The 17,725-nt window shown below is 46.3% G+C and overlaps 1 protein-coding gene across 1 annotated transcript in view; it reads left to right on the top strand.

Moving 5' to 3' along the window:
• The first annotated feature begins 452 nt into the window (after positions 1-452).
• LOC119977619 (ras-related protein Rab-39A-like) overlaps positions 453-17,725 on the top strand; it is a 36,165-nt gene continuing 18,892 nt past the window's right edge. Inside the window, exon 1 of the mRNA XM_038818760.1 lies at positions 453-917. Within this exon, the coding sequence (XP_038674688.1) occupies positions 703-917 (215 nt within the window). The 5' untranslated portion in view covers positions 453-702. The remainder of the gene's footprint in view (positions 918-17,725) is intronic.

Raw genomic sequence — 17,725 nt, 5'->3', positions numbered from 1 at the left:
TCTGCACTGTATGTTCCATGATCTATATGCTCTGGTTTCCTCCCACAGTCCAAAGATGTGCAGGTTAGGTGGATTGGCCATGCTCATTTGCTCCTTAGGGTGAGGTTACAGGCTGGGGATAAGGCCTGGGTTGGGTGGTCTTTCAAAGGGTTTGTGCAGAATCGATGGACCAAATGGCCTCTTTCTGTACTGTTGGGATTCTATTGATAGCCAACTTGGGCAGACCCAGGAGGATCACCCCCTCCCTCTCCCGAGGGGCCAAATTTACTGGTGCGTTCGTTCTTTAAATCAAATCAAAAGCCCAGTGGACGTCTCATTGAGGCCAGTATCCCTGCACTGTTTCCCCAGCAGCTCCCGCCCTCTCCTGCCTCCTGTGAGCGAATGAGGCGGCCGTGTGCCGGCTTGGGGAGTTGTGTTTGGACACGTTGTCGCTGTCAATCATCCTGCCCCTCTAGCCTGCTTTGGGTTTTCCGGAACCAGCTCGGGACCTGGCGGAGGGAGGGACGGAAAGAAAATTCTGCTGCATTAATAGTTCGGAGGATTGCTTGGGGTTTTTTTTTTGCTTTGCGGGGTGGCAATATATCGATGTATATTTTACTTGGTTTAATTTTATTGGCTCAGTTGAGGTAGCGTTTTGGTAAATTGGCTGGGACCCTGTGCAGAGAAATAGTGGGAAGAGGAGAGGAGGATTAAAGTTATGCCATGGAAGCTATTTGGATCTATCAGTTCCGTCTGATAGTGATCGGCGACTCGACGGTGGGCAAGTCCTGCCTCCTCCGGCGTTTCACCGACGGCAAATTCAACGACGTGTCCGACCCCACGGTCGGCGTGGATTTCTTCGCCAGGCTGGTGGAGATCGAGCCGGGAAAGAGGATCAAGTTGCAGCTGTGGGACACGGCGGGGCAGGAGCGGTTCAGGTGCGCAGCGCTGTCCATCTCGAATCTCATGGGGGGCGGGGTGTGTATATGAGGGGGGGTGACTGTGAATTGGGGGTAAAACCCCTGTTGCTGCTGAGCTCCAGACAGAGATGCCCTCCCCTCTCCCCAATAATTTTGCACAGCTCCCGAACATCGGGCGAAATGGTATAACTTTTTGGAGAAAGCGTCCCTTTTTTCCTTGTGGACGCCAGTTTTGCCAAACGTCCACTTTTGGCCCCTCGAGCTCAACGTCAACTTAAGTTCACACAAGTATTTTTCAACTTTTTTTATGTGGACGGATTTGGATTGCTAATGGGAGGGGGTGGGTGGGTCTTACTGTCAGGGAGTTCTGCAGCTGGGAGGTAATGGGACTTGTTGATTGTGACAAACTATTTCAACCATATGGCCCACTGAATCCTAAGCACCAGGCTGTTGTAAAACGGTTTGGGATTACACTATCCCGGAGAATTAAGACAGATTTAGTTTCTGGATAGGGCCTGTTTGCAAAAATGCTGCATTAACACGTGGACAGAAGTTGACCATTCAGCCCCATCATGTTTGTTCTGTAAGATCATAAAATATAGGAGCATAATTAGGCCATTCGGCCCATCAAGTCTGTTCAGTAAGATCACAGTTGATGTGCTGCCATTACCCATACCATTGCAAGCTTGTGTTTTAACCTCAGCATTTTGAATTTAGTGGCAGCATATGTAATTTGTGACATCTCACAGTAGCGTGTGGATGATGCTTAACATGGTGACCCTGCTTCCTTTAAAACAGGTTCAGGTTCATGAAATGAAATTTATTTGTTAATTTTAGAGGAAATATTCATGTGGTAATTGAATCACATTTATTAGAATGATTGGTATGAACTTCTGTTTAACTTCGAGGAATTACAGAATAGTGTGTTGAATCTCTAAATGAACTTTGCTTCCATTTGCTCAGTTGTATACTCTATTCCATGCTTTTTAAAAATTCATTTTTCAGGACATGAGCATTGCTGACTGGGCCCTAACAGCCCGCCATTTCAGAGGGCATTAGAGAGTCAACCAAATTTTTTTGTTGCCCAAAATACATTTCGTCACGCTCGCCCACATTAAATTGCATCTGCCCTGTCACCAATCAGCATTCTGCTAACCTGTGTGTGTTTTCATGGTTATGCTTACAGTTGAGCAAATATTGGTCTGTAGCAGCATGATAGCACAGTGGTTAGCACAATTGCTTCACAGCTCCAGGATCCCAGGTTCAATTCCTGGCTTGGTCACTGTCTGTGTGGAGTTTGCATTTTCTCCCCATGTCTGCGTGGGTTTCCTCCGGGTGCTCCGGTTTCATCCCACAATCCAAAAATGGGCAGATTAGGTGGATTGGCCATGATAAATTGCCCTTAGCTTGAGAAATAATAAGAGAAAATAGAAATTGAGCTGAATGCAGTGTGATTATTAGCATTATACCCAACTTCTGCGTTTTTATAATTGGGGAAAGTGATTGAGGAAGCAACTTAAGTGCTGAGCGTGAACTCTGCCTTCAAGAATTCTTGCAGCTATATCCTGGAGCTGCGATGATTGGCTTCCATTCACCATAAATATACTTGTTCCAAGGATGACTCTGGTCACTGGAGAGTTTGGCCTCTGATCCCTGTTAACTATGGGGTTCCTCGGCGTCACATTCTTCAGGAGTCAAAATAATTTTTCTCTGAGGGCTCTTTTTGCGATTTTTCTTACAAAGGCTCCCTTTGATATTTGGGGGCTACTTGGATCTAAAAAATTTATTTAGAAACCAAACTGTTCTCGAAGCAGAAATTTGCAAACTCATTCAATGCTTCCATTAAAGGAAACAAAAGAAACGAGACTCAGTGCTGGGCGGGAGGCCAAGAGTCCAACAACAATGAAACCATTTTCTTCATTCACCACCACCTCATCGCGTCGCCCTCCTGCAGTGGCTAATACTTAAAGCAAGCCCAAGGTGTGGAAGGGTGGGCAGTTCTGAGTTTGCTGGGCACCAAACTTTTGCTATACATCAAAACTTTTTTAAAAACACATGCACAACGACAGTCAAGACAAGCTAGTATAGAGATGGATTCTTCCATAGCAGAATCATATAGAGAAAAGTCTAAGGGATACAGAAAAAAAACAACATTTCCCCTCAACATATTTTCTCTCCTACTCCAGATCAACCTCTTTTAAACTTTACTATAATTTATTGGATAGAAATAAAGGAGGAAGAAAGACATTGGAAAGGATTTAACTTTTTTTTGTTTGGTTATTGTTGTTCAAGCTGTAGCTTGTAGACTTGAAAGCCAGGCCCAGGAGGAGGATTTTAGAAGGAAAATAAAGATGATTTTAAAAAAGCGAGCATTGAAAAATCATATACATAAATAAAATAAGCCGTAATTGTGAGAGTGAGCAATGTTGCCTGTTGCCCACATGACCTTCACCACCTCCAACCCCTGCTTGGTCACTCTCATTCTTTCAGAGCCAGATCCATTTTACCTGCGCTGGATGCGCCACTAACTTGGCCTCCCTGTCATCTCCTGTCTCCCATACCTCTGCCCTAACTCCCCAGTCACAGGTTCCCTCCCTTCCACCCATGCTGCTCTTCGAGGAGATGGTCCTCACCGTTTCTCTCTCATGCTTGATGCACCTCTAATCAATCTCTGCATCTCCCCTGCTTTCAGACAGATAGCTGCGCCTTTAATTGTTCAGCCCCGGGCTATAGTGAGGCTGTAATGTAAGGTAATTGTATAAGGACGACCTTTCTTGAATTTTGTGACCCATCTGTGCTGTTTTGTAGGCTACTTAGGACTTTTCAAAGACAGACTTGCCCATTGTCCCTGTGTATTTTGAACCCCAATATTCTGTTACCTTGATAACACTTGCCTCGCATCTGGAATTCAGCTCCTGGTCTGGAGCCAAGTGGTCCTGGCCAAATCCAAACTGAATTTATTCTATATAATCTGAAAATGTCTTAGCTACTGATCGTGTTGGGTTAACCTAGTTTATTCATCTTTCCCTTAAACAGCACAAATCTCATTTCCATGGAGGGTTGAAAATTTGTAGGAAGGGCCGTTGCTATTTCTTTCATTTTCAGCATCTTAGGTTGTCATCAGGACCGGGTGACTAATTCTTTTTGACCGTTATCTGTATTAACTATTCCACGTTGCCCTCAAGTCCTCCCACTCACTGGGCAGCACGGTAGCACAGTGGTTAGCACAGTTGCTTCAAAGCGCCAGGGCCCAAGGTTTGATTCCCGGCTTGGGTCACTGTCTGTGCGGAGTCTGCACGTTCTCCCCGTGTCTGCGTGGGTTTCCTCCGGGTGCTCCGGTTTCCTCCCACAGTCCAAAGATGTGCAAGTTAGGTGGATTGGTTATGCTAAATTGCCCTTGGTGTCCAAAAAGGTTAGATGGGGCTATGGGGATAGGGTGGAGGTGCGGGGATAGGGTGGAGGTGCGGGGATAGGGTGGAGGTGCGGGGATAGGGTAGGTGTTCTTTCGAAGGGCCGGTGCAGACTTGATGTGCCGAATGGCCTCCTTCTGCACTGTAAATTCTATGATAAGTCCCGCTATTATTTACTACCTTTGTCCTCCACAATTAGATTTTTGACATTTTTGACTATTCCGAAACTGAGTACTTTTTTCCTTTTGATATCCTTATTTCCTTTACCAGTTTCTTTGTCATTTGTTGGTCTTTTCCCATTTTTGGTTTTAGATCTTCTAATTTCCCTTTTATCTCTCTACTATTTTCTAATGCTGATTATCTCCATTCTATCTTCATCATATTTTGAGTTTCAGTTTAGTTTTATTCTCTGTCTTTGGAATTATGACCGGGGCATCCCCTTCTCATCTTATAAAAAATATATTCACTTTTTACTCAATGCATCTCCTAGTTAAAACTTTTTCAAATGCGGATTTGTTGACAAGTTTACTGACTTTTCTGTCCTTGTAATTTGGGCCAGAGTTTCTTCCCTTATCTTTTTGATTTTACATTATACAACTATTTTGAAATTGTTCTCTTGTTTTCACCTGAGTTATTTATGAGTTCCCCAGTACTAAATTGAGCTGTGCTTTTCTCTTTGTTGGATTTGACATATTCTGATGCAGGAGGCAGTGCTGGTTGCATTCTAGAAATGTGTTGACCACACAATATCTGAACCCTCTGCAGATTTATACTTCTTTGTTGTTGCCACTGTTTGGTAAACTGTACTGCACATGAAGTATTGCACCATGAACATACTTTTAACAATACTCTCCTAACAACACCAGATACCTTGTTTGCTCTCATATGCCTTAAAATATTGATTCTTTATTTTGAGTTGACTAACTCAAAAAACTGCTAGATTTTTGGGTATTAATCAAAGTTTTATGCCCAAGGAATAACAACGTTGTTTAAATAACTCACCGTCTGTAGTTGCCATCCACAGAAACTTTGAAGATACTTGATCTGTAAACTGAACTTATCAGAGCGCAAAACAGGGCCTTATTGTAAATATATCAATCTTTGTATATGTACAGAGAAAACAATTTACAAACGTATGCACTGAAGAAAACTGATCAAAATGCTTATGTTAATAATCTTTATTGTTGTCACAAGTAGGCTTACATTAGCACTGCAATGAAGATACTGTGAAAATCCCCTAGTCGCCACACTCTGACGCCTGTTCGGGTACACTGAGGGAGAATTCAGAATGTTCAATTCACCTACCAGCACGTCTTTCGGGACTTGTGGGAGGAAACCGGAGCACCCAGAGGAAACCCACACAGATACAGAGAGAATGTGCAGACTTCACACAGACAGTGACCCAAGCCGGGGATCAAACCTGGGACCCTGGCTCTCTGAGGCAACAGTGCTAACCACTGTGCTACCGTGCTGCCCATTACTGTTAATATCAATGACTGGGCCTAGAAGGTTAAACAGATTTTTATCCTGTACTACAGCACACAACAGAAGAATTTAATTTATTGTTCATACCGAATTCATTTTGGGCACATTATTCATCAGAAAAATTACATATGAATGAATAATAACACTAAAAAGAAAGAAAAGTACCCTGTCACAAAAGTCTAATTTTGATTAAAATATATTGACTATTCCAGTGCATTAAAATGATCAGTCAGTGAGTCCCATCATGTGTGCACATCCTCTCATCAAATTCCTGTTAAGAGTTCTTACAGAGATGGGCACAAATGAGTTCAGTACCGATCTACCCTGAAGTTCAGGGATTGCAGCAATTTCCTTGCATGCATCCAACAGTAATACAAGACACTTTCCTTTTAGTCAAAATTATTTGAGTACATATCGTCAGGCAAGCTCTCATCATCAAATACCCTTTTTTACTTGATTCAATCTTTACTTCCACAAGACCAGGGCCTGAGAGAGTGGGGTGCACCAGATGCTAAAAACGGAACCTGCGTGTGTGTTTGTTTGTGTTCTCTCTGGGAACTCTCCCTTGTTAAATTGTTAGAGCAGGGGGAGTGGGTCCTCCTTCCCCAGCTCCTGATCCAACTCAACCTTCTTGATGGTGTGGCCCCATCCCTGGCTTCCTGACCTCCTCCCACTCGACGGGTGTGTGGCCCAGACTGAGCTCTTCCCACCTGACCAAGCTCTTCCCATCTGACCTCCCTCAATAGTGTGGTCCTGGTTCCACTTTGCTTGCCAATAGAGTGCCTTTCACAACTGAAGTGTAATTTATGATGTGGAGATGCCGGCGGTGGACTGGGGTGAGCACAGTAAGAAGTCTTACAACACCAGGTTAGAGTCGAACAGGTTTGTTTCAAATCACTAGCTTTCGGAGCACTGCTACCTCACCTGAGGAAAGAGCAGTGCTCCGAAAGCTAGTGATTTGAAACCAACCTGTTGGACTTTAACCTGGTGTTGTAAGACTTCTTGAAGTGCAATTTGTAATGTGTCTAATGTCTCTATAACCACCTCCCCATTGGCTTGAACCAATGGCTTTATCTTGTCAATTTTTCCACAAGTCTATCAACCTTTTGTTGAAGTAGTCCACATAGCTCTCTCTCTCCCCCCCCCCCCCCCCCCCACCCATTGACCCTCAACTTGCAAACTTTAAAATTGTGTCCATCAGTATTGGCACCTTTCATCATAGTCAGAGCTCTGGCTGGGGTAGTTTAGTTGGTCTATTTTCTAATCTTCAGGATCTCATTTACCTTCAATTAATGAACTTCAATTGAGACTTCCTCTTGCCTGAGGAAAACAAACTTCACATCATGCTGATGGTATTTTCTGGAGTTTTGGTACTGGTTCTCGTGTTAACCCGGGGTGAGTTGGGAGAGAGGGGGGGGGGGGGGGGGGGGGGTGGAAACAAGAAAAGCACCAGACCCATGATTCCTTGTCTTGACCCTGCCCAAGGCGACAATACCAGGTGAGACGTCCAAACACTAGAGAGCTTTCAACTACAGACGTATATTGTTTTTTCCTGAAGTTTATAACTGGTTCTTTACCACCTTACTACAAACTTTACCACCGAGTTCCTATAGTTTACTTCATTATTCCTGATTAGGCGTACAAGTGCTGTATCAACAGCATACTTCAGGATTGTTATGTCATTGTGCTCTTGATTGCCTATCATTCGTATAGAGGATGGGAAAAAAAAGCAAGGTGCAATATATTCAATATGAAGAACACACTTTAAAAATAGTCTGTTAGCCTTTTTACTCACCACAATTACTTCAATCCAGTTTTCTCACCAGAATTTTAATCTGATATTTGCTGTGAACTTCCAGTTTCCTTCCCCTCGTAAATCAGTCCCTACTGTCTGCATATCTAACAAAAGTTAGTTAGTTTTGTTGCTTTTTACAGGGTTGAATCTTTCATATCTTGAAAATATTCAGCAGTGTTTTCCATTCTTGGCCTTTACCCTTAAAGTGCACTTTCTAAGATAATTTTATGGGATGCACCTAATGAAGAGGCCACCTCCAGAGCCACCACCCAATTATGGACAGTGGGCAGGTATAGAGGCAAGCGAAGTGAGCTAAAACTGCAATGCTGGCCAACAGCCTTCACTGTGCATTCAGCGAGCATGTTGCTGGTTTGTATGGGATGAGAGGGCTGGGCAAAATGGAGCAGTGAAACAGCTGGAGGCAGCAGTTGCCACTTCCTCACCACCACCACGATTTCTTACTGCATTCTCTGGGTAATTTGAAGGAAATTGCAAACTCCTGTCTGGAGAAGACTCCTTGCCAATTTGAATCATGGCAATAGAATTAATAAATTTGCCCTGGTGCTCCAACCACCTGCTTTATGTGCCTCCTGTCACCAGACAAGCTGTCGTCACGGCTGGGGCTCTGTGAGATGCTGGTAAAATCTCGGGTATACTGGAAAATTGTTGCCTGGTTGCTGATGATTCTTAATTGGCTCCCTGTTGCTGCCGGACAGGGTGCAATCACCGCACTGAAGCATCGCTGGGAAAAGTGCAAGGCCTCAGGAATAATTTGATGCACAGACACAATCTCGTTCTCCAATGTTTCCCTGCTTCTTGGCTACAAATGTGCTCCAAGTCCCTGGGAAAATTCTTCCCATGGTCTGTATTTCCTATAAAAGCACGAATATAAACTTGACCTCTTGCACAATTTCTTGACTTTCTTTTTGTTAAAGAATGGAAGGGATGCAATAGGGAACAAAGAAATGGCAGAGGAACTGAATAGTTACTTTGCATCAGTCGTCACGGTGGAAGACACCAGTGGCGTACCAGAACTTCAAGAAAGTCAGGGGGCAGAGGTGAGTGTCGTGGCCATCACTAAGAATAAGGTGTTGGGGAAACTGAAAAGTCTGAAGGTGTATAAATCACCCAGACCATATGGACTACACCCTCCGATTCTGAAGGAGATAGCTAAGTAGATTGTGAAGACATTGGTGGTGATCTTTCAGGATTCACCTGAAGGCAGGGAGGGTCCCAGAGGATTGGAAAATGGCTAATGTAACAGCTCTGTTTAAGGAGGGTGGGAGGCAGAAGACTGGAAATTATAGGCCGGTTAGCCTGACTTCAGTTGTTTGTAAGATTTTCGAGTCTATTATTAAGGATGAGATTGCAGAGTATGGATTTGTCAATGGGAGATCATGCCTGACAAATCTGTTAGAATTCTTTGAGGAGTTCGACAAAGGAAAAGAGTGGACGTGATCAATTTGGATTTCCAGAAGGTCTTTGACAAGGTGGCGTACAGGAGGCTGTTAAATAAGATAAGAGTCCACGGTGCTAGGGGCAAGGTACTGGCCTGGATGGAGGATTGGCTGACTGACAGGAGACAGAAAGTGGGGATAAAGGGGTCTTTTTCAGGATGGCAGCAGGTAATAAGTGGTGTTCCGCAGGGGTCAGTGTTGGGACCACAGCTATTCACGATGTACATTAATGATCTGGGTTGCTAAGTTTTCAGATGATACAAAGATATGTAGAGGGACAGGTAGTGTTGAGGAAGTAGGGAGGCTGCAGAAGCACTGGACAAGCTAGAAGAGTGGGCAAAGAATTAGCAGATGGAATATAATGTGGAAAAGTGTGAGGTAATGCACTTTGGTTGGAAAAGTAGAGGAATAGACTATTTTCTAAATGGGGAAGAGGTTTCGGAATTCAAAAGCACAAAGGGACATGGGAGGTTTAGTTCAGGATTTTCTTGAGGTTAACGTGCGGGTTCCATTGGCAGTTAGGAAGGCAAATGCAATGTTAGCATTCACGTGTAGAGGGCTAGAATACAAGATCAGGATGTACGGTTAAGGCTGTCTAAGTCCCTAGTTCGACCCATTTGGAATATTGTGAGCGGTTTTGAGCCTCGTATCTAAGGAAGGATGTGCTGGGCTTGAAGAGGATCCAGAGGAGGTTCACAAGGATGAACCCCAGAATGAAGGGCTTGTCATATGAGGAGCAGCTGAGGGCTCTGGGGCTGTACTCAATGGAGTTTAGAAGGATGAGGAGGGATCTCATTGAAATTTACAGAATACTGAGAGGCCTGGCTAGAGTGGACATGGAGAGGATGTTTCCACTTGTTAGAGAAACTAGAACCTGAGGGCACAGCCTCCGCTGAAGGGACAATCCTTTAAAACAGAGGTGATAAAGATTATTATTATTATTAGGAGGAATTTCTTCAGCCGGAGGGTGGTGAAACTGTGGAACTCATTGCTGCAGAAGGCTGTGGATTTCAAGTCACTGAGTGTCTTTAAGACAGAGATCGCTAGGTTCTTGATTAATAAGGGAATCCAGGGTTAGGGCAGCACGGTAGCATAGTGGTTAGCACTGGCTTCACAGCGCCAGGGTCCCAGGTTCAATTCCCTGCTGGGTCACTGTCTGTGCGGAGTCTACACGGTCTCCCCGTGTCTGCGTGGGTTTCCTTCGGGTGCTCTGGTTTCCTCCCACAGTCCAAAGACGTGCAGGTTAGGTGGATTGGCCATGATAAATTGTCCTTGGGAGGGGTTATTGGGGTTTGGGGGATAGGTTGGAAGTGAGAGCTTAAGTGGGTCGGTGCAGACTCGATGGGCCGAATGGCCTCCTCCTGCACTGTATGTTCTATGTTCTGTTCTATCTATGTTATGGGGAGAAGGCAGGAAAATGGGATGAGAAATGTTTCAGATATGATTGCATGGCGGAACAGACTCGATGGGCCGAATGGTCTAATTCTGCTCCTACGTCATGTGGCACAGAATATACAGGGAAGGAAACACTGAGGAACTCGTACAAAATCCCAGTGAATTTCTCAGTTGCTGAATTGTTTCTCTGGGTGGAATCTTATCAAAAACAACAGGTCAGGCGAGAAAACCAGAGTGAACCCATTATGCCACAGAATGTTTTTCTTCCGATGAGAATCATTCAGCGCTCCTACTGATTCGCTCACCCTGGGGAAACTTAATCAGGGTAATCACTGGGAAGTTCCATATAAACATTTCCCAGCACTTGTTCCAAATCCAATCGAGGGGAAATGCAAGACGGAAGCCGGATCCGCATTTTACTGAGAACCAGACTCCTGGGGTGGGGTGTACACTACCCGAAATCCAGGGGGAGGCCCACCAGCACCCCTGCCTGGGAAGCAATACCTGCCTTAGTCAGTGCCAGCGCTCCATAGAAGTGGACGTGGCAGCAGTGCAGGAAGAAGCTGAATGATCTTCTCCGTGTGGCCATGGTAGGTCTGCCACCTCCAGCCTTTCACTGCACTGCCTCACCGATCTCACACCTCCAAGGTAATCTCTCATTCATTGATCTCACGGGTTGTCCACCTGTCACAAAGCCCTCTTTTCCCCCACCCCAATCTCGCGTTTGACACGCCCATTCATGCTCCCACTGCAGTCCCACGCATGCCACTCCTCAACCATCTGAACTGGCAAGTATGCGACCTACAGTCTCCCCATCTGTCTGCAGGACAAAGTGGAGCACAATCAGCGTAAAATGGCTCAGCCATCTGGAATCATGCAGAGATTAGAAACCTGACCCTGCATGAGGTGGGGACACTTGAGCTGGCTGGGAAGGAGCCTGATTGTGGCTGTGCTGATGGCAAGGTGGAGGCAGTGAGGAAAAGCAAGAATCTTCAGGCCGGACAACCATACCTAAAACAGCATGTGAGTAAAAGATTTTGCTTTAGATTTAGATTTATTGTCACATGGAACAAGGTACAGTGAAAAGTATTGTCCTGTGTACAGTCCAGGCAGATTGTTCCATACATGAAAAACATAGGACATATGATAAATACACAACCTAAATACATAGTCAGGTGGCATGGTTGTGCAGTGTTAGCACTGCTCCCTCACAGTGCTGAGGACCCGGGTTTGACCCCGGTCCTGGGTCACTATCCGCATGGATTTTGCATATTCTCCCCGTGCTTGCATGGGTCTCTCTCTCTCTTCTCTCCCCCCCCCCCCCCCCCCCCCCCCCCCCCCCCCCCAAAACCTAACGATGTGTTGGATAGGTGGATTGACCATGCTAAATTACCCTTTTAAAAAGAAATTAAAGTGAATACATAGACATAGACATCGGGTGAAGCATATGGAGTATAGTTCTACAACAGTAGAGAAGTTGCATAGAGAGATCAGTTCAGTGCATAAGGTGGCCAGTCAGGAGTGTGGTAACAGGGAAGAAGCTGATTTTGAATCTCTTTAGTGCGAGTTCACAGACTTTCGTATCTTCTGCCCGATGGAAGAGAGAATATCCCGGGAAAGAGGGGCCTTTGATTATGCTGCCCACTTTCCCAAGGCAGCGGGAGGTGTAGACAGAGTCAATGGATGGAAGGCGGGTTCGCGTGATGGACTGGGCTGTGTTAATGACTCTAGTTTCTTACGGTCTTGGGCCGGGCAGTTGATGCAGCCAGATAGGATGCTTTCTATGGTGCATCTAGAAAAAGTGGTAAGACTCAATGCGGACATGCTGAAATTACTTAGTTTCCCGACCGGGCAGCACGGTAGCACAGTTGTTTCACATCCCCAGGGTCCCAGGTTTGATTCCTGGCTTGGGTCACAGTCTGTGCAGAGTCTGCAAGTTCTCCCTGTGTCTGCGTGGGTTTCCTCCGGGTGCTCCGGTTTCCTCCCACATTCCAAAGCTGTGCAGGTTAGGTGGATTGGCCGTGATAAATTGCCCTGTGGGGTTACCGAGTTACGGGATAAGTTGGAGGTGTGGGCTTAGTGGGGTGCTCTTTCTGAAGTGTTGGGCAGTGTAGACTTGCGAAGCTAACATATGCCACCAACACTGAAGAAGGTTCAACTCTATTTTATTAACTACAGTATTCCCCCGTTATACCGCGCTCCGCAATACCGCGGTTCGCGATATACGGCGGGGGGGCTTATGGACCCCAACTGTCAGCTTCCCTCTCCGGATCAAAGTGAGCCGGCCGCTGAAATTGACACTGCCGGCTGATTGGAGGGAGAGAGCAGCCGGCAGTGTCAATTTCAGCGGCCGGCTCACTTTGATCCGGAGAGGGAAGCTGCTCTCTCACTGAAACATCAGCTGGCCGCTGAGATTGACACTGCCGGCTGCTCTCTCCCTCCAATCCAACTTTTAAGTTTTAATGTTTCTGATTGGAGGGAGAGAGCAGCCGGCAGTGTCAACTTCAGCGGCCGGCTGATTGTTTCAGTGAGAGAGCAGCTTCCCTCTCCGGATCAAAGTGAGCCGGCCGCTGAAATTGACACTGCCGGCTGATTGGAGGGAGAGAGCAGAGAACATAGGAGGAGGTCATACGGGCCTCCAAGACCAGCATAGTCTCACATCGCCCCTCCACTCTGTAGCCCTGTATTCTAAAATTAACCCCCATCGTGGATATCCGCGGCTCGGATGCAACGCGGGTGGCTGTCTTGGACCCCAACACCCGCGTTATAAAGGGGGACTACTGTACTTATAAAATAATAGACATATGAGAACTGTGGGTCTAAACAATGCTAGTTTAACTAGAGACCTGTGCCTGTCCGAACCAGTTGAATCTCTCAGCACATGATGTGAGTCTGTACTAAACTTGATAAGCTCTTGCGCTTCTGAGAGGCAGCATCCAGAATGAGCGGGAAAAGTGATGCCCTCTGCCTTTATAGTGTGTGTTCTAACTGGTGATTGGCTGCAGTGTTTGTGCATGTTGATTGGTCCTAGTGTATGTCCATCAGTATGCGTCTGCACCATGATATACTGGTGTATATTATGACACTTTCCAAGAGCTGGTGCAGACTCGATGGACCGAATGGCCTCCTTCTGCACTGTAAATTCTATGACGAAGTATAGGCGCTGTTGCGTTTTCTTATTCATAGCGTGGGTGGACCAGGAAAGATTGGTGATGTGCACACCGAGGAATTTGAAGCTGTCAACCATCTCCATCTCGGCATCATTGATGCAGGCAGGGGTGCGTACGATACTTAGTTTCCTGAAGTCGATGACAAGCTCCTTAGTTTTGCTGGCATTGAGGGAGAGATTGCTCCATTAATTCCCAGTGATGTACTAATGCCATCTCCCTTCCCTGCAGGGCGAACCGTCGATCGACTCGGACATTCCTCGCCCCCAGGATGCAGAGCAACTCAGAGGGAGACTCCTCCAATCTCACCCTCGAAGAGGCATAATAGCTGTCATCCGCACCCTCCACCAGTGCAAATATTCACACCTCGGTGGGAATAGCTCGTAGACAGATTTCTGGGTCACTTGCTGCTGAGCACCTCGTGGATGATGATCCACAGCAGGCGGAGGTGGGGACTCAGCACTTGGAGAGATGCTGGAACCCATGAGTCACTGGCCAATGACTGCCCTTGGTCTGGTCATCCCCGAGCGGAAATGCAAAGCCAGAGTCGCGAGAGTCAGGAAGGGATGATGGCATCCCTCCTCAGATGCAAGGCCAACTGGAGAAGTCCAATTGCCTTCTGTCTGAGGAGATGGTGCCATCACTCAGACCCATCGAACCAACACTGTGAGGGTGGCATCCGCAGTGAGGTTCTTGGTCCAGGATTTGCATTCCATGGCGTGGGATGTCTGCTCCATGGCTGAGGATATGACCTCCTCGGCTGAGGCCTTCAACCGCATGGTTCAGGCACTGGTGGAAATCTACAAGTGTCAGTGCCAGAGGACAGTGGGGCTTCTGGATCTCACTCCAGCTTCACCTATATCCCATGGTGGAGCTCAGGGGCTTCCACGCACACAAATGGAGTAGGATTGTCAGGAGCGCGGCCCGGGCCCTCGATTCACGGGGTGCCCAGCCCATCCAACACCCTTCCAGCCACTCACACCAAGGAGGGCAACACTGCAACGCCCGTGCTGCTCAAACGTATGCCTGGACTCTCGAGGTCCAGGACTCCCAGGGGCTGCCCGCCAATGTCATCACACACAACAGGGCATGGAAGACAGAAGACAGCCTCTATTCCAGCTATGGAACCTGGGCTTGCACCTAGATGTAGGGTGAGGAAGTGTAGGAAGCTGCGGCACCTGGTGGGCATGGGTGATCACAGGCATTAATTAAGATAGGGCGTCACTAATATACCACGTAATAAACTTAACTTTGTTTAGCACTAGATCCTCCACCCTGTCATTTCATGGGTCCAAGATCCACAAACACCCATGCATATTTGACCATTCATCCCTCTGCGATGTGAGAGTGGCAGCTCTATGTCTCTCCCACACTGAAAACTAATTGAAGTCACGCTGCTGCCAGCAGCCGTGCCCCCAACCATCAACACTCAGGCCTCTCATAGCAGCTACTTTTCTCCAGTGGTGAGGATGCCACGGCTACTCTCCCCCATCCCCCCCTTTCCAGGCACTGGAACTGTATCTTCAAGTGTCCATCCCCGTCCCTCAAGAATGAGTGCCTGACACCTGGCCCCAAGTTGAGCTTACCTGTGTCCCCCTCGTCCTCTCCAGTGCACTCTGAACAGTGAAGAACCTGGGGAGCCCGAGCACTTGCCTCTGATATCCCCTTTGGAGAGGAAGCTGCCAGCTGTTGTAAATGACGGCCGGTGAATATTCCAATGAGGGGTGAAGGTCTGGGAAGAGTGCTCGCTAATGGCATGCTCATGTATCACCACGAGGTTTCCAGGCTCGCATGGCACGATTTGTGTTACTCCACTGGCGATGTGTGGGTAGGGGGGGGGGCAAGATTCCAAAAGTCAATCACGCTGGAGAGGATCAAGTTTTTTGCTTCTCTCCAGATTTTGAGCCCATGCCAACTTTCTCATGGACAGAGAGAGAGGTCTCAAAATCACTACTCCCACTGTTTCTCTGTTGCAAACTGCAAAACTATTTTTACATCTCTCATATTGTCCTTTTCACACTGTTGAGAAACAAAAATATATATAGGAGGGCGGCACAGTGCCTTGTGCATTGCAAGTGTCACGTTAGTGAATTAGAAGGAATATGAATTAGAAGAAGTATGAATGGAACGTTAATAAGGTGTTGGGGTTAGAGCACATATTGAGTGTAGATTTTTTTTCCCTCTGTACCAAATCTAGGCTAGATTTGACTTTTTGCTTGTACTTGGTACTCAAGTGAACAATCAGTTTTGAGAACAGATGTCTTCTGCCCTGTTGAGCATTAAAAAGATACCAAATTGGTGATGTGTCTTGCGCTTCTGGGCTGTACAGGTGCGTACCTATGAACTTTGGGGTTAGTATGAAGTAGAAATCAATTTTTGTATTAATTTGCTTATATTAATTGGTAATATTAACATATATTAATGTTCTGATTTAGGATTTAATGAGAAAACAATCTCACAATTGTTGGAGAAGTCCTTAACACATTGGTAAAGCGAGAAACACTAATGTCTGCAAAATACTTCTTAAACACCCATACAAATAAGCATGTTAAGGTGCTTCTCCAAGCTTGTTTATGCCACAGGGTGTCAAGATAGCAATAGATCTCTTTATTACAAAGTAGAAATATGGTATCTCTCTCATGTCCTTTTTCTTTATTGAATTCTCCCTGCTTGATCCAATGTTCTATGACTACCTAGTTGCTCGAACTGAAGCCTTGTGTCTTCTCGCACCATTTTGGTGCTTCCTATCATTGCTTTTCCTGGGGCAGCACGGTGGGGCAGTGGTAGCACTGCTGCCTCACGGTGCTGAGAACCCGGGTTTGATCCCGGCCCCGGGTTCGCTGTCCATGTGGAGATTGCACATTCTCCCCGTGTCTGCGTGGGTCTCACCCCCACAACCCAAAAAGATATACAGTGTAGGTGAATTGGGCACGCTAAATTATCCCTCAATTGGGAAAAAAAAGAATTGGGTACTCAATTTTTTTTTTTTAAATCATTGCTTTTCCTGAGCTATAGCTTTGTTGTAAGCAACCTTTTAACACATGCAACCTATTACCTTATTGTAATGCAACAATGTCCTACTCTCATCAATTACTAGGGGGCATAAGGTGCGAGAGGCAATGCTTAGAGGAGGGGGACCTGATTGAGGTCTACAAAATTATGAAAGGTATGGACAGGGTGAATAGCAACAAGCTTTTTCCAAGAGTGGGGGTGTCAATTACAAGGGGTCACGATTTCAAGGTGAGAGGGGGAAAGTTTAAGGGAGATGTGCGTGGAAAGTTTTTTACGCAGAGGGTGGTGGGTGCCTGGAACGCTTTGCCAGCGGAGGTGGTAGAGGCGGGCATGATAGCATTATATAAGATGCATCTAGACAGGTATATGAACGGGCGGGGAACAGAGGGAAGTAGATCCTTGGAAAATAGGCGACAGATTTCAGATAAAGGATCTGGATCGGTGCAGGCTGGGAGGGCCGAAGGGCCTGTTCCTGTGCTGTAATTTTCTTTGTTCTTTGAGATATACGAGGCAAGTCTTTTACACAGAGGGTAGTGGGTGCGTGGAACTCGCTGCCGGAGGAGATGGTGGAAGTAGGGGCGATAGTGACGTTTAAGGGGCATCTTGACAAATGAATAGGATGGGAATAGAGGGATACGGACCCTGGAAGTGTAGAAGACTTTAGTTTAGATGGGCAGCATGGTCGACGCAGGCTTGGAGGGCTGAAGAGCCTGTTCCTGTGCTGTACTTTTCTTTGTTCTTTCTTTGTTCATTACTTCTCCAATGAAAAGGCTACATTTTAAAAAAAAATAAAAACATTTTTGGTTTTAATTCTTTAACCTTAATAATGATGCACCTAATTTATATGCATGTACTGCAAAAATAGGGACAATGTCCTTGCTCCTGAAATTGATAGAAACGTTGGTTGGGATTTTCCGGCCCAGCCTGTGGCTCGTATTTTCTGGTGCCACTGAAAGTCAATGGACTTTAGGCTGGCTCTACAATTTTCCATTCCAGCCTGCGACGGCTCCTGCCTGGCAGGACAAGATAATCCCAGCCAGGAATTTACAACCCAGAAGGAGGCCATTCGGCCCATTGTGACCAATTCACCTAAGAGCCGTCCAGC

The sequence above is a fragment of the Scyliorhinus canicula genome, chromosome 14 (genome assembly GCF_902713615.1).
Source record: "Scyliorhinus canicula chromosome 14, sScyCan1.1, whole genome shotgun sequence".
NCBI classification, from domain to species: Eukaryota; Metazoa; Chordata; class Chondrichthyes; order Carcharhiniformes; family Scyliorhinidae; genus Scyliorhinus; species Scyliorhinus canicula.
The sequence above is the reverse complement of the archived record's forward strand: the minus strand, read 5'-3'. Positions and strand labels throughout refer to the sequence as shown.